This window comes from Hyalella azteca, unplaced genomic scaffold (assembly GCF_000764305.2).
Source record: "Hyalella azteca isolate HAZT.00-mixed unplaced genomic scaffold, Hazt_2.0.2 contig10335, whole genome shotgun sequence".
Taxonomy (NCBI): domain Eukaryota; kingdom Metazoa; phylum Arthropoda; class Malacostraca; order Amphipoda; family Hyalellidae; genus Hyalella; species Hyalella azteca.
The window spans coordinates 236861-254219 of record NW_025940379.1 but is presented as its reverse complement, the minus strand read 5'-3'; the positions used below and the strand labels follow the sequence as shown (position 1 = coordinate 254219).

General features: G+C 36.4%; 1 protein-coding gene and 1 long non-coding RNA gene across 2 annotated transcripts in view; both read right to left on the bottom strand.

The window, feature by feature from the left end:
* LOC108682349 (MAM and LDL-receptor class A domain-containing protein 2) overlaps positions 1 to 16046 on the bottom strand; it is a 33892-nt gene extending 17846 nt beyond the window's left edge. Inside the window, exons 1-27 of the mRNA XM_047882401.1 lie at positions 15781 to 16046; positions 15016 to 15169; positions 14611 to 14724; positions 14154 to 14280; positions 13763 to 13894; positions 13372 to 13514; positions 12928 to 13198; positions 12454 to 12587; positions 11711 to 11791; positions 11103 to 11250; positions 10375 to 10503; positions 9319 to 9438; positions 8939 to 9032; positions 8344 to 8531; positions 6965 to 7182; positions 6563 to 6664; positions 6258 to 6422; positions 5810 to 5954; positions 5137 to 5292; positions 4524 to 4880; positions 3962 to 4170; positions 3397 to 3567; positions 3075 to 3248; positions 2390 to 2606; positions 1651 to 1883; positions 727 to 837; positions 285 to 384 (exon numbers count right to left, since the gene is read on the bottom strand). Of these exons, the coding sequence (XP_047738357.1) occupies positions 285 to 384; positions 727 to 837; positions 1651 to 1883; positions 2390 to 2606; positions 3075 to 3248; positions 3397 to 3567; positions 3962 to 4170; positions 4524 to 4880; positions 5137 to 5292; positions 5810 to 5954; positions 6258 to 6422; positions 6563 to 6664; positions 6965 to 7182; positions 8344 to 8531; positions 8939 to 9032; positions 9319 to 9438; positions 10375 to 10503; positions 11103 to 11250; positions 11711 to 11791; positions 12454 to 12587; positions 12928 to 13198; positions 13372 to 13514; positions 13763 to 13894; positions 14154 to 14280; positions 14611 to 14724; positions 15016 to 15169; positions 15781 to 16046 (4459 nt within the window). The remainder of the gene's footprint in view (positions 1 to 284; positions 385 to 726; positions 838 to 1650; positions 1884 to 2389; positions 2607 to 3074; positions 3249 to 3396; positions 3568 to 3961; positions 4171 to 4523; positions 4881 to 5136; positions 5293 to 5809; positions 5955 to 6257; positions 6423 to 6562; positions 6665 to 6964; positions 7183 to 8343; positions 8532 to 8938; positions 9033 to 9318; positions 9439 to 10374; positions 10504 to 11102; positions 11251 to 11710; positions 11792 to 12453; positions 12588 to 12927; positions 13199 to 13371; positions 13515 to 13762; positions 13895 to 14153; positions 14281 to 14610; positions 14725 to 15015; positions 15170 to 15780) is intronic.
* A 188-nt stretch (positions 16047 to 16234) lies between these two features.
* LOC125178506 lies at positions 16235 to 17267 on the bottom strand. The gene is made up of 3 exons (XR_007156926.1): positions 17131 to 17267; positions 16659 to 16778; positions 16235 to 16346 (listed from the first exon to the last, which is right to left on the bottom strand). It is a non-coding gene; the product is annotated as an uncharacterized LOC125178506 (long non-coding RNA).
* Between the last annotated feature and the right edge of the window lie 92 nt (positions 17268 to 17359).

The following is a 17359-nucleotide window of genomic DNA, read 5'->3' as shown; positions in this document are numbered from 1 at the left end:
TTTTGTAGTCATGGAGTATATTTATTTCTTACGCATTAATTGAAATTTCTTAGGTATCAATTGGTTAAAATGACCCTGCAATGTCAAATTCAAAGGATTTGCGGAGGCTATAACTACAACGAGAATTTTGACAAATTTAAATCAGTTGGGCAATGAAAGTGGATTCATTTTGAAAAATGACTATATGAATAAGAATTAGTATTATTTTCATAAAGTTCCATGAACAAAAGCATTCACAGTGTGCCAAGCTTTCCATAGGAACATGAAATTATTTTGTCACTAACTGAGAGTGAACAGGTCGAGTTCTGGGATCCAGTCGGCGGAGTCGTCATTTGCTTGAAGTAAGTCAGAGCAGGGCGAGCTGAAGGTGCACTCGAAGCTTCCCTGTTGGAAAACGGACGATTTGCTAAATTAAAACTGTTCAAGGCTACTTCATAGTATATAGTCTCAATGTATTTGATAAGTTTATTTGCAATTTGTAGAATGGATTTATGTGCGCAAAAAATTGAGCATTTATGAGCAGTTTTAATAAGTCACTGAGCAATAAAATCACAAAACAAATTTATAAGTACACCGGAACAAATTAATACATTCTAAATCAGAATTCCAGAAAAGTTCTTATTTCGCAAGCAAACGTGCCTTAATCGATTTGAGAATCTTAAATACTATCACTAAAACTGTAAAACAAAAACATTATGGAATGATATAAACAAAGTATTTTCTCACATTTCTAGGAGCTTCCTCTGTTGAACATCCAACGAAAGAGAAGTCATCCAAGAAGAGATCGAAATTCACATCGGCAGCTATATAGCCTTCTTTTAGAACCCTGAAGCCCACCTATTTAAATAGGTGAATACAAGAAAAAGAATAAACGAAAAACACATTGTAGTTTTGAATAGATCGCTTGCTACTGCACCATGTACATTATTGCCAATTGCCATCCCTCCAAAGTACTGATTTCCATGCATCATTTCTTTGTACACAGGATGATCAGATCTATATTTAGGGTGCATTTTATAACTACGCAGCTGAGTGTGGTGAGCACAAATCACCTCTCCCTTTGCCTGCTTGGTATGCTACATCATTATCATTAGCTGAACCCACTTCAAAGGGCCCTTTAAAAATAGGATTCAACTTATTGACGTTTCAAAAATCCTGGGTGCTGGATTTTCGTCAAAAAATTTGACCTACTTCAAAATTTGGGAATTAGGGTGACATCTGCCTCAGCTCAGTCAGCCTTTTTAAATGAGTTGGCACATGAATTTTTAAAACTGCAGTAAGAAATTTTATCAATGTTGATGACAGGTAATTGATCACTACAGCCAATTAAAAAAACTGACTGATAAAAACTCTTCCATGGGGTTTAATAAATTTTTCGACGGGAAATATTTCTCCAATGAGAAGTTCATGATTCAAACATTGAATAATTAAGTCATCTACTTTATTGTACGATTGCATGTTTATGAACTTGATGTTCAAACATATAATCATTGACTCCTTGGTCGTATTTTGATTATAGCTTTAGCGAGGTTATTAACTTATTTCTTCTATCATATTGTTTTGCTGTTGCTTACAGCCTAGATACATATTCACGAAAAATTGGCAGAATTAATTTCGAATAAATGGCATAAGGCAAACACAGGAACTGACCCGAAATCTGTCAGATTGCTCCCCGATGTGGATCTCATGATGCTGCCATTGGTTAGCCTGGAAGACGTAGACGAACTCGTAGAGAAGTCTTCTCATGATAGGACCTGCGCTCTCGGCATAGACGTACATCGAGGGGATGGTGTCGTGGCCGTACGAGTAGAACGAGAAGGTACATGGCAGAGCCGTCGGGCCCATCTCAGGGCCAACGAGGGTCGCGAAATTTGTGGGGGTTCCTTTAGGACGAAATATTTTACGACTTATGGGAATAATTTCAGGGATGTTTTGCAGTACATATATTTAAAGACTATATTTATAATAAAGGACCACCTCTCTGTAGACATGATCACCAATGCACCCAAGGGTCTTTTAATCCTATGAATTAAATTGATTAGATGACTTCTGTGAAATTTTTTTGCCGGTACGGTTATTCTATGAATACAAAAAAGAAGCATTTCTGACAATATCATCTGGTTTTTAATGATACATAATGATTTGTGCGCAATGATACCATTCATAAGTTTCATTGACGGTACGAATTGTGTCATTTACCATAATATTTAAAATTGACGCTTTTAAGACAGTTTAATAGCCCTTAATTGATTTTGTTACCTATCCTATTATTATCCATATCAATCACATTCCAAATTAGACTGAAAATAAAGATGCTGGACAAATAATGTTGTTTTGGTTGATGTGAACGCTAACGAATATTTTGTAATGCCTCATGCATCTGCCCGACCTGCTCCACGTGCAGCAAGCCACATGTAGTGGTCGTCGCCAGAGTTGAGGGGGTCTTGGGGCGGGGCAGAGGAGCCTATCTCGGGGGCACTTGCTCGCTCCCAGTGATATGCAGAGATGCTCGCGTCCTGCCAGCTGCCAGCGTCGTCTTTGAAATTAGTGGACCCGCAAGAACGTTCGTCTTTACCGTCGTTGCAGTCACTTTTAAAGTCGCAAACCTTGAAGGCATAGGATAGAGGAAGGCAATGCACCAAAAGCTGAAGGAAATCAGCATTTAAATATGCAGAAAAAGGTTATATTCTAAATTTACGTGCATAATGAACGATTTTAATGCAGAAGAAATCATTATAATTTATTTAGGATAAGAAAGAGGTTTTTGACAGCCATGGAAGTAGAATAATCATATTTTTTCTATTCTATTTAGTGAAAATATTGAAACATTGGCAGAATTTCAGGTGACGAAAAAGTTTTCTTCGGCTAATCAATTTTTAAAAATGACAATGTAATTTAGACGACTAGACCGACAAGCAAAAACCACAAAGTTGTACTCAATCTACTGTAACATCACATCCTAAAAAAATATCGTCGATAGAACGTAATGATTTAAATTATCGAATATTTCATTAAAGTCCCTATATAACTACACAATATTTGAAAATGAAAGGTTCTAAATAATAGCAGCTCACTTTAGTGTAATCTATGCAGGTCTCACACTCAAACTGCGACGGTTGGCAGTAGAAGGTATGGCTGTAGTCCAGAGGGTCGGTCACTGCAGTGCCGATCTTGCATTTGGGCGACACGAAGAAATCGTCCAGGGCAACAACTCCTTCACTCCATTTGTTTAGCCCGATGATGCGGATCTGTCAAATTTTTGGGTAATAATAATATTTTTAGTTTAAAGCTCAATATATACTGTATATTTGTTTCACTTGAATTACGCATTCATATGTGTCGATAAAAATTTTCACTAGATTACAATTCAGAAAATATTATTCAATGAATAGGGACCTGCGTCGTCTGTTCTGAGCTGAATATTCTTGTTGTACGTTGCCAGCCGAAGTTCTCCCGAGCAGGAGCAACAACTTCGCTCGTATGAATCGTGATCTGCGATGGCACTTCCTTGATTTCGATGACCAACTTGACGTTCAGGTTGCCCGAAAGGCTCGAGTAGAATCCAAACTGATAAATAAAAGCACAAAATAATTAATTGCTGGTTTCAAAATTTTAAACATGGGATCATATTTCAAATATAAAGAATTTTCATGGAGTAAAAAAATCTACGTGAATGTCGAATAATTGAATAAGGGGCATATCTTGGCTGCAAAAGATGAATTAAATCTTTAAAGTTTACCAAGCAGAATAATAAGGATGCAATATGAACTTTGGCATTATTAGGCAAGATCTCTCATTATAAAATTGACCAATCTTATGAAGCTCAACAGGTCTACTCACTTAAAGACCCTGAGACGATTTAAGTTACATATGTATATAACATAGATGTATACACATCAAAATTGAGAAATAGTTCTGCACTATAAAGAAAAATTACTTCGTCGTAACAGCGATTACGCACCTCACAATCTTGAGATGGTTCAACGTTGTTTGAATAGATCATGGGAATAAAATCGGATTCTTCATCAAGCACGTAAGAACCAGAGCCCTGGTTGACGGTGTGGTCTCTGTACGGCAACTTCCCAGTCTTGCCGGCTGTGACGCGCGTAAAGCCTTTGTTCTGCCACATGCACTTCTCGTATCGGTCTTCGTACGAGCATCGCTCGACGGCTGCAATAGAATTCAGAGGTTAACTGATATTGAATTCACATATTTTTAAACGTATAATTTAATTTGTCAGGACATAACTTTGAAATTAAAGCGAATATATGTAAATTAAATTTATTTCAAAATCAAAATATTCATCTTACCAGAAAATATGTGAACGTTTAAAAGAAAACATCTATAGAACAGTTGACGCGTGACAGGATTTACAAACGATATAAATGATTTATAAATTTTCAGGAATGGACAATGAGAGAAAATTTTTCAGTCATTCACCCTACCATGATTTAACCTAAGCTGTGGAATTTCGCTTAACAATAATAAAATGGGAAACAGCAATTTAATGAAGGTAAACTTACCGCAGAACTCCTCATCAGAAGCATCGGGGCAATCCTCGTTGAAGTCGCACACGGCCGCAGAAGGAACGCAAGTTCGATTATCAGCGCAGTGGAAAAACTCTCCTTCTGAACGTGTATCAACAACTTCCTTCACAATATCACAGTTCTCCAGAAGAATTCTCTCGACCTGCGCCCCCAAGTTTTCAGTTTCAGTAGTCTTGTGATTGGGTTTGAAGGTTACGGCCAGTCTAAAGCGATCAGCGACATGCCCGAGAGGTATTCTAAACTCTTGCCAATTTTCGGAAATGCCCTTAGCTATGTACAGCATCGTAGAATCACTGGAGCCGTCGTTCTGCATGTTTACTTCCAGCTTAGGTGCTGGAGGCAATTGGGGAGAATTGAAAGCAATCATTTATAAGTAATTATTCGAGAAACAAAGAAACAATGATATAAAAATGAAACTTCTGGCAAGCACTGCAAAAACTTCAGACTAGCACAGAAAACAAATAGTAGTAGACCAGGATTCAAAGCACTCAACCTTGGGCTTCGTATTTTTCTCGATTTCTCACATTTTTTTCATCTTAATTATTAGAAACAATGACGATGACATTTGGCTGAAACAGGTTATGATCACCTGTTTCAGCTGGACCATTGAGTTTGTACTGAATGTAAAGGCTGCATGTATAGTAGGTTGATTGTTGAGTCTCAGGTGTATACAGGTGAGCGTCGAATTCTTCAAAACCAGCGGATTTTGTTCTTGTTGCAACCATCCCGACCTTATCGTCAATTCCTGCTCAAGAATCATGGATGTAGAATTTTCAATAGAGTGATTAACTTTGTTATTAGCGTTTTCCGATCAACCGCGGAAATGCATTGCCATCATTTGTTGATTTCAAAATTTTTATGTTTTCATCGCTGAACGTTTCTCTTGCATTATCATACCTGCGTGAATTGCTATAATCTTAATATTTGCATCGTCATTGAAAACAAATGCATGTGTTGAGTAACGCTCATAAGGCTATGCGTTACCTTATTACATTATCTACATACCTATCGAAACATTTAATATGGATGGAACCCTCCACGAGTGACAATAATAATTATCAATTAAATCTAAATTCTTTCGAGAAATTTCATATCAAGTTGACTCATCGTTTGCTTTTTAGTGTTGTGAATGAATCTAAGCCAAAGGACTCAGAATTTACAATCAAATGATCCCAAAAACTGGCAAATAACTCATACCATTAGGCTACGTCATCATCTACAAAACCCTCTTTAGGAGGGACTGGCCCGGTATTCCAGCTCACCGTGCGGCTCGAAGTCCCAGTAGAACATGCTGGGAGAGCTCATCGACTCGGCGGCGCTCCAGCCACATTTGTCAACACCAAAATAACAAGTGGCGCAAACGGTCTCATCTTCTTCTAAACTGCAGTCGCTGTTGTAATCACACACCTGTATTATCCATCGCTCATTAGTGTGGAAAGAACATATTTTTACATTAAATTTGAATTAATTGGCTGGAAATGTGCTGGGGTATAAAGAGATAGTTGGTCCTTGATAAAACATCGCACGGAAGTCGGGGGCGAAATTTCAGGAAAAATCATATTTATGACTGATCATGTATAATTTATTTAGAGGATAATAATTAAAAAGTTGCACGAAGTGCCAGCAAAAAAATTATTTGGATTTATTTAAACTTTCCTGAAGCATTGTTGGGTTGCGAGATATAAGAACGAAAAGTTGTCGAAATTTTACCTGATCCATCGATATCGTCTTCCCATTTTCACAAACAAAATCTTGAGACAAAATTGTACAATTTCCCTGGTGACGAGCAGTGCTGTCGACTGCCATTATGTCCACAGGTCCTCCAGAGCCCCGGGCTTCGAAGTAAATCCAATGCTGGCTTGCATCGTCGGCGACCTGAACGTCACAGTAAAATACTTTAGAAAAATATTCAACAATTTCTATTCCACAAAAAGTACCACCTTTTATACAAGAAATGGTTGGAGTATTAACAAGCAAATGGTCATTAGATTTTATTTGAGTATTTTCCAGCAAACCTGCACTTTACGCCACTTGTCCACCTCAAGGCCAGGGTCAATAATTTCAGCCACCGAATTACTTCCATCAGGATACAGGAAATTAACACGCAGCTCGCCAACCTTGAAAATATGGACTTATGTGAACAATCAGTAAATGTTTTAATTACGAATACTAATTCAATTTCAATAGGTAAGTATTACGATTAATTCATCAAATATACTTTTAAAGGAAAATTTGTTCAAGCGGAAAAACATAAAGATTTTCCTTGAGTTTACCACAGAAAAACAGTGCCACTGCATGAGCAAGTAAACGCGGTGACAACATTTTAACAAACGTTTTCTCCTGCCTAGTAAATCAGAACGCCAAATGATTATTGGGTATATTTTTGATGAATAATATAAGCAAATTTTTTCTCTCACATTGTCTCCATTCAAATAAACCCATGCTTCGAAGCAATGCTGCTCATCGGAAGGTGGAATAGTCTCAGAAATAATTCTGGCAACTGTTTCTTGAGAAGACGAGGCATTTGTTTGGTCGTAAAAATAAAGGTAGGCCCCAAATTCCGTGCCTGTGGAGTGATCATGTGAGGGCGAATAGCTGAAGCCCGGAGATAAGGCGTCGTTGTCTCGGATCACTCCTGTGAAGGTATTACGATGGTGAAAAAAATATAACTCGGTACTCACTGCAGTGAGTGACAGAGAGCGCATTTTCTAGTCGACGAAAACGTGAAGTCACGGACGGACAGACAGACAGACAGGCAGACAGACAGACAGACAGACGGACAGACAGACGGACGGACGGACGGACGGACATGGCGAGCACAATAGTGCCTTTTTTCCATAAATGAGAAAATGCGCTAAAATGGAATTTCCGCTGAATCGATAGAAGTGAACAATGAAAACTATGATTTCCAATAACCAAATTTGCTTATTATTGAGCTAAAAAATTTAGTTTTTTCTTAGCGTAGGTGAGATTTTATGTTTGAATAGAGTTACAATATATAATACAGACTGATTCTCATCTCACGAAATTTACTAGAGAGATAGAAGAAAAACGAAGCTCATTTTTCCCTTTGCAAAGAAACGAAAAATAAATAAATATAAAAAATATTTTTAAAAACCACGTTTTTCTGGTTTTTACATAAGTAAAAATAGTGAAATAAAACAAATAAAAAAACTTTAAAAACCACGTTTTCTTAACGGACAAAAAAGAAAAACATTTACTCTTACATAACATTTAAGTTATGTAAAATGTTATGTAATGTTATGTACGAGTAAATGTTTTTCTTTTTTGTCCGTTAAGAAAACGTGTTTTTTTAAAGTTTTTTTTATATGTTTTATTTCATTATTTTTAGTTTTGTAAAAACCAGTAAAACGTGGTTTTTAAAGATATTTCTTATATTTATTTATTTTCTACTTTTTAGTTAGCAATTTTAGCAATTCAAATCAATTTCCAGGGTTGGCAAGTGTGGATGTTCGTGAAAAAACTCAATTCCAAACCGTGAATTTTTAGTGATTTTTTTTCAATATTTTTCAAACAAAAAATTTTTTTCAAATTATAATTTCTGATGATCAAATCTTGGATTGTTAGGCAGCATAAGCATGCATGCCAAATTTCAACTTCCTAAGATGTTTAGAAGTGCTCTAAATTAAGGTTTGAATTTTTGATGACAGACGGACACGAAACGAAGTCAAGAAAAACGTGGCAATTAGTTAGAGTCAAATTTAAAGACGAAATAAAAAATAAGTTAGTGTGATAATTTTCATTAGATTATAGGACTTTTTCGTTTCCTCCACACCTCTTGCCCACATGTGCGTTGAGTCATCTTCCCAAAGACAAATACTTTCTTCGAAGTCACAGCTCGTGCGCTCATCACACGGTAGCGTGCTCACAACAACGTCATCGATGGCGACCAACGAGTTCTCGTTCAGCATACTTTCAGCTACGAACTTTAGCTGCCATTCTTCGTTCTCTTCAACATAGAATCTTAAGAATATAGGAAATGGGATTAATGGGAATAAGATAAAATGTGAGTATGGTTTGCTAGGAAATTTGAGCAACCATCTTATGTATGGAATATTGAATTCTAGGAATTCGAGGAAGTGGAGACGAATAAGGGGTTTCTAATATATTAGGACACAACTAAGCGAGCTGCATTCTCATTGGAATGTTTAAATTTCTTTGAAAGAGTATTTAGAAAAGGAAAACGACATATATTAAAACATGCTATCCCTATCCCGTTACAAATATTAAAAGATGCTATTCAAAAATTATATATGAATTAAGTTTTAGTATTAAGTTTTAGTTATTTGCTAGTTTTTCTTTTAATTGTATGAGAATGCAGTTAAGAAAATAAAAAAAAATGAAAAAATCCAAGTTAAAATTAGGCGTACCTTAGCGCCAACCAGTTGGCAAGGGGCGAGGTGACCTCACCGATGAGCTCATCAGGGCGGTGATGCATTTTTTTGAAAACTTGTATTTTTTGCGCTGGGAAGTTTTACACAATATGCATTATACACGACATATGTTGCAGTGTTTTCACAGTGAATATTCCAAAATGACCCAAACAAGAACTTTTATTCAATCGATAGGGACAAGGCCCAAAATTCCTTCACAAATTGCACCAATTCAGAATAATAAGTATCAACATTATTGAAAAACAATTCTCTGAGAATTTTCAATTACAAAAAAACATACTTGTAAGTAATTAAAATAATTTTGAATTAAAATAATTTTGAATAAATAATTCTGTGAAAATGTATATTGAACCGACCTTTGAAAGGATATGCATAGAAAAAGAACCTCACACACGCCCGAGGTAAGAGCAGCGGCTCTGACACGATGGCTGCTCTCTCATAATCTGCGCCTCCAGAGGTTCGGTAGAGCATTTTACCTGATGCAAACAATACCAAACACATTACCGGCACACAACGAACAGATATTGTTAGCACACAACGCTCATTCTACTTATTAATTTTACCTACACACAACAAGCAGTGTATCTGTACACAATGAGGTTCTGTATAGAGCATTTTCAATTGCGCACAACTAGCATTTTACCTGCGTACAACGAGCGTTTTACCACTGCCAAATTTGAGCGGTTATTTGTTAAATGATGTTTAATATTTTACAATTGCTTAAATTTGTATTCTACTTCAAGATATTTGATCTATCGTTTCATTTGGTGTACGCCTCTCGCTGGATCCTGCCACTCTAATATTGATCCTGGTACTGCATAGCATCGAATACCAAGTTTTCAATTCTGGACGTTTCAAATGAAGACATAATTATGATCTTTTCTGATATTTTCGAGAATAATAATGAATAATTTCGCAATGAAAATACGTAATCATATGTCATTGTAAACCTAATAGTCTTGTTGCATTTTATTTTCTTGTTCATTTCCCAAAAGCAACAGTAATTTTTGCCTGTGGTTCTGTCTCGTATGAACCATCGATCAAAGGAATCCGACCATCTTTATAGTAAATGAATGGAGTTCAAATAGCCAAAGAAATACGGTTAGGTTGTGAGTAGAATTAGGTACCATTTATTTATCAGGTACGATGAAAATGCTTAGAAACTACGTAATGTGAGCGTCAAGCAAAAATGTAGGTAAAATACATTACTTCCAAATAACATGTCATAAGTTGTAAGCGTACATGAAATTCAATTACATCAAAATTTGTATTAATCGCGCTCTAAACTTCGGCGTATTATATACATTGTTATTGGTATTGTGAACATTTTAATTGATCACATCTAATATACAAAAGTCGTTACCACAATCAAATTTATTGATTGTTTGGTCTGAATGATGATATTTATTTACCTGAAGATGATTGGGTTGAGTGGTCAAGAGGCAGGAACGAAACATTATCTTGTGAGCCAACCAGCCACGGGAATCGTAACGTTTCGTCTTGAAACCCACATCGGTCTTCGCTTTCAAAGTCGCAAGTTCCTGTGCGTAATAATTTAATGACGGAACATTTCCACGAACCTGATGGGTCAACTAGTTTAATTTTTTCAAAATGTTAGAAATATTTTTTATGCAGAGTGGTAAGTCTGTTGTCATTGCTCTTTCATCTGTTCAAATTTAATTAACATTTTAGGAGATCGGTTTGATCTCTTAACTGGCATGCATTGTAACTCTAGCTAATGAAATTTAAAGATGCTTCAAAATATTCCAGACTTGCATACATTCTCGGATCTGGATTACTGTCTTCCCAATAATAGTAGCTCAGTGTGGTTCAACTTGCTAGTATATTCGTAATACAATAAATATCGCAACACCCGCTTGGAAATTTGTCTAAAGAATTTTGTGTGAAAAGAGAACAATTTTAATGAAATATGAATGTGAAAATGAAACAAGCATTTTTTTGCAAAACCTTTGACCGCGACCATTAAAATTGGCACAATAATCAACCATATACGGTGATTATTTCTTCGAGTTCACACATAACGTCATGCAAATTTTAGCGTCACCACATGAAAATATTTATATATGTTTTGCACGCAAGCAATAGGAAGTTTTAACATTAATTAAATTTCATTCTTCACCTGGGAAGGCTGAGGGTGCAGGCATGGGAGGATCACTGCAGTCGCCGCTCCAGACGAGCGTGTCGTCGATGCCGATGAAGCTCGTTCTTCCGAACGCCGTGCCGTTGAAAACAAGAACGAATTCGGATCCATCGGACGTGAATGCAGCCTAAAAGAAACATTTTCAACACGCTATAACTGGAATTTTTTCTTCATCGATATTGTGAACAGTTTAAAGAGTCTTAGTGAGCTCGTCCAATCACTATTTTCCGCTTGTAATTTCATAATGTCATGCAATAAATAAACGACATTCCCTTACGAAATTGCAAGTGGATTTCGAAAAATATGTGGCAATTATGGGTGGATTTCTAAAAATATATAAGTGGCAATTGACTGTAATCTGATGAACAGGGACAAAACATTTTGAACCGCGCTTTTACATGTAACAGGAAATTTTCGTATTTAAGCTCAACTGGCGAGGAGCATGAAAATTGAGCAGAGTGCAAGACGAATTGGGGGACCAAGAAAGGGAAGATCTTTTAAAAGTAACTAGTGATTTATAAACACATTTTGGATGCTATGGATTATACATTAACATGTTTCATAAATAAGATAACATAAGAACTTACTCGCTGTTCAGTCCAAGTTGTAGACATTTTCGTATCGTTGAGGACCACAACATCAACGATGGTGTTGGTTGGCCGTGAAATCTGAAAAATATTGATGAGGTATAGTGCATATAGGTACAATTATTTGCGACGAGTCTAGGCGAAAATTAATAAAGCCGCAGCTTTTACGCATAGCGCGTAGCTTTGGTCTGTAGTTGATAAGTTCCTTATTGCGACACTTGAGTGTCTTATTCTTAGTCTTGATGCCGACTGTTGTAGTGTGGCGTGAGACGCAGTACTTAGGCTAGTTCTTAGAGAATTTCAACTACTGTTGAATTCCTTCTAATGATGTTAGGTTAATTTTCAGACCTATGCAAAATAAATTCAACCACTGTAATCAGACACCGTATTCAGTATAGCATCGAATATCCTGTTAATTGTGTTTTTCATTGCATTAAATTTTGCTCCATCTACAAAGTTTGATTACTTGTATGAATTATACTCCAGGGTCAGTTTAAACGTGAAGGCCATTGCTAGACTGGGACGTAACCACCCTAGGATGCAAATGAGGGGCTACAATTATATTTTTTCCAGTTTCTGACTTCAAATTTTTTTAAAGTTGAATTTCAGTTCTTGATGCGAGTGATTATTAGAAAAAAGAGACTAAGTAGACGTAGATATTTTATACAGAGTTTTGGGTTCTTGGGGTGTTTGAACGAAACTATTCCTTACTTGAGCTCGAATTTATTAATATATTGACTCACTAAATGAACACTGAGGATAGGTGCATCTACACCTTCGCTGCTTTTCATATATTTGACCCAGTAAAATCTAAGGCATCCTGCCATGGGCTGCTGGAGTTCACTTTCAAGAAGAGCGTGAACTGGTGAATCCGTAACTGCAATATAAGAGAACACAATTAATGTTAGTGCTATCAGTTTTTTTCTCTTGCGTAATGGCATACTTGATTTCTCTCTGATTAGTAGAGCATTTCTTGTGAATTGAATTGAACTTAAATTTAGAAACAAAACTCATGTCGATGATGTTGTTCACTGAAATAAATCTAGGATGTATATTAAAGTATTTTTGTGATGAAACAAAAATTGATGTGAAACAAGCCTCTTCACTTCGTTTGAATTAAAAACTTTTCTGTGTTAACTACTAATATAAATCTAATAACAATTTATTGTGATAAATATTAGCAAATGTAATAATATGAAAAATAATTTTCATCGTACACGTGACGGCCGGGCTTGTGAAGTCAGTGTAGGCATACATGCCGTTGATGAACGTATGGTCTGTAATGGGACCAGTGACGTTGTCAGGCACTTCGGTGACTCCTCTACCGATCAGCCAAGGGTTGAGCCGTTCGTTGCCAGCAAAATAGCCGCACGAATATTCGAAGGAGCAAGACAGATCGCTAGCAGGGCAAGCTTCTTCCAGGATCATGATGTCATCCAGTAGAACAGCGTACGAGCCGCTGTCACCGATGTCCGCTTGAAATAATATCTAAGAAAGAGGAATAATGACGAATTGACCATAAATTTTACTGCGTGGAAATAATGCCGGAGGCTCAAATTAACTATATTCAAAGAGCGATTCTGAATCGTTTCAGTGATGTCATTTTTATGAAGTAAAAAGTTAACATGTAGACGATTGACCTAAATGATCGTGTGACTCACCCTTATATCGGCAACTGAAGTGTCTACAGAAACTCTACTCGACACCCAGCCTGTTCCATGAGATCCTTGAGCTTTCCAAACGGTCGTTGATGTCTTGTTCTGGATTTGCTGGCGTAAAACTGATAGACTTGAATTGCTTGCCGCTGCCGACGTCGAAAATAAACAATATTATGAATTTAATCACGCATTAATATATAATATTTAAAGGTACGAAATACAAATACAATATTTCTTTTTGGTATTGCAAATGCAATATTTACAAATACAATATTTGTAAATATTGTGTACAAATACAATATTTCTTTTGGTGATTTTTAGTAATGCATGTGGGGACGGTTTTCACACATTGAATTCTGCATTAAAGTGAAGGCAAATGTTGAGTAGAACTCACAGTCAATGAAGTACCAAAAGATGACGCACTGTTCGGCGATGCCTGAAAAAATGACTGGACCTTCAAGCTGTGCGTACAGTTCACTTCTTACAGCTCCCGTGGGCGCGTCAGGCTGCACCGCGAAGTAGAAGCCTGTACGCAAGCATATAAGCTCAAATAATCTTCTTCTTGATCATCGAATTAACGATTAGATTTTTTCTCCTGACTGACAGAATAAAAGAAAATTGTGCATTACGTGTTTTACGAAAAGAAATCTTTATCATAATAATTTATCGTCGAAGATTCTTCGGTGCACGGGACTAAAATATTTATTTTCTGGTAGGTCAGTATTTTTCATACTCTGAATGCAATTTACATTATTTCATACGTCAATATTAATTCAAATATGTACCATACGGCGATCCTGTCGTGTGGTCGTGGTCAATCACTGGGGTGCCACCTTCAGGTGTCTCAATGGGAGACGAGCGTTGCCATTTCAAAGGAAGATCTTGCACGTTATACCACAGGCACCAGTCCACCTAGGACGTTGTTATTAATAGAATTAACATATACTATCATCGAGAATTTTAATGAGAAATATATATTAAAACAATGAGAATTTTATAATTAATATTGATAATTATAATAGTAGGTTATGATCTAATTAATAAATGTACATTATTGCTCGTTATTATGGGCCTAAAACTTAGCAACAATTCCTACATAAACTACACAATCATTTTGGTACTCTTAATACGACAGAAATAAACGAACGAACTTGGTATTGTTAAAAAATTATATGGAGCTACGCAAGTATATTACAAGTACATTTAATTGCTCAGTTCCATCAAGCAAAGCGCAAAACCTACTTCAACGTCACAGTCGCCAGGAGGATTCTCGCAGTTGCCAATTTTACTGGACGTGTCATCGACGGCAGCAACTCCCAACTCTTCCATGAATTCAGAGACAATTTTCACGGATAACTGCACGAATAGTTTTGAGTGAATCAAAAATTCATCTACAACACATAGAGGATGGAGGAAAGAGCTAGGCTTTCTATATGGAAAGAACAATTTTTTGTAAGGTAGCAATAAATTGTATTGTGGTCGGATAATTTTTATCACCATACATGTATACTGCATTCAGTCATAACTATTTGTCATGAGCCTTCTATAGTAGAGGGCGTTTATGGTCATAGTAGAATAAAGCACATTTCTGTGCAAATATATTTCTGGCACATTTGCCAGCAAATAATATTTGATTAATTTCTTCACCGTCCAATCAACGTCGGCAAATATCTCCAGGTTTGCCAGAGACCAGACATCAATTTTGCTAGCGGACTTCGAGAATACGAGATTCGATTGGCCGGTCTCGTCGTTGATCCAGTACACTGCAATTCGTGGCGCAGTTACCCCGAAGTTATAGTACCTGATTTCGCATAAATGACGACAATTCAATATAAAAGTATTAAAAACGAATCATTCAATTATGAGATTTTAAATTGACCAAATGTATTATTTGAAAATGTATCTCTCTGAAGATGACTGGTGAATAAAATGACTTTGGTTTTTCAAGCGAATGATTCAGTTTGTTCTCGAATAAAACTAATGTACACCATGGATAGTTTATACATGAACTTGATGCGCAGTGAAATATTGTATGCACTAAGATTCGTAAATCGACTCTTAGAATGCAACGAAATCAAAATATTTAGACAGTGCCCGGAGTTAATTAAGCCAAGTAGCGCATAGCTTATTTATGCCTGGTATAGGTAGCAATAATTAAATTCATACCAAGTTGAACCCAACAGAGAATAACTAATTGATTTACAGTTTGAGCAACTTTTAAGAATTTTTTTCATGATAAATGCATTAATCAATATGCATGGAGGGTTCAATTGATGTTCCACTTACGAAATGATGAATTTAGTCATAAAATGGTCACCTGAAGTATTACACTTATTATGACATAACTATGCATCAAAACCGGCAGAGCATGCAAAATTTCCATGAATTTAACAAAGTAAAACTGTCACTAGCCAGAAACTAAAGCAGTAGGTGTTAGGCTCGTCAGTGCTCGGCGATAACAAAGCAGAGTTGAGAGACGCTTTGCTGGTGGCGTTGAAACTCGGCATGTAGGCATAGGAGCCGCGCAGACTCGACATGGCCGACACGAGTTTGGTCTCTCCAGTCAATATCGCGACTGTGTCATCTGCTCCAGCTTTCCAGGTGCAGAGATCCGTTGAGAAGTCGCAGGAAAGACTTTCAACCGCTTCATAGAAGAAGGAGGAGAATTGGCTTTTCATGTGGTAGCACAAATATGCCGTCTCACAAATTTAGGTACTTATGTCACGGGGAAATTTCATTTAAGTTCGAATAAACGCACGCAATCAACGAGCAGCAATTTTCTCACCTTCTGCACTCAGTTTTACATATTTTTTTTGTCAAATTTTAGAGTTAAAGTTTATATGAAGCTTGCAACGCTTACTTTGCTGTACAACGGATGCCTCTGGAGGTTCAACGGAACACGGCTCAAATTTGAACCGCAAATCATCAACAGCGACGAAGGCACTGCGATCGTTTGACAGCGTTGCTACAACTAGAAGCTGTAATCATCCAAGAACTCAAAGTCAATATAAAAAATATTAGTTAGATTAATAGTAACTAAGGATTCAAATTAAATTTCAACGTAATATATTAAAAGCAATAAAATATTTCGAGCACAGAACATAGGAGAATAAACGAAGAAAAATAATTCCTTTCCCTATACGGCGAATCTAATTTGCAAATATATGAATTCCTCATGGGGAATTTGGTTCATATTTTGAGTCAAAAGCGGTTCAACAGTTTTATATCGTATTCCGCTGTCACTGCTATGTTCCTCTACACTGCAAAATTACTGTAATCTTTAAACTCACTTGAAAATTTGTTTTCGAACGAATATTAGCGCTTGCTTCACCCCAGCCCGAAGAAAAGCCGCTATCGGTGTTCAGTCGCCAGATTGTGTAGGTATTTCCAAGATATTCTATAACTTTAACCTGCAGAAATCATTATATTATTAAAATAATATTTGATAGAATGCTTCTTCAGTAAGGTTTCTTCATTCAAATGCCAGTAGGAAGAGTATTAGCTTTCTTTCTTATGAACAGAATTTACTAACGAATTGAACCTTGATCAATTCTAAATTTTAATAAAAACCAGTGAGGTATCTTAATAAACGAAATTTAAAACATAAATGAAACTTCATTACTTTAATCAAAGAAATTACAGACTGTTTTCTGAGAACAAATAAAAAGTGAGTTCCCTATGATAATGAAATTTCTAGCGAAATCATGTTATTTGCAAAATATTTTATTATCAACTGAAAAGACATCATAGATCAAATGGTACCAAAAGAGAAGATTGTCCACGCATGCTGTAGGAAAACGTCAAGCAGTTTCCATCAATGTTTGTTTGTGGAAATTCCTTCGATGCAAGTTTGGCTTCACCCGTGTCCTCGACGATGAAAGATCCAGAAAGTATGATGTAGTGTCCTGTAACGAAACACAGTAGTACACATGAAATTATTACGGACAACTGAAAAAATACGAGATCTTGAGTACAAAACAGCCAAATTATA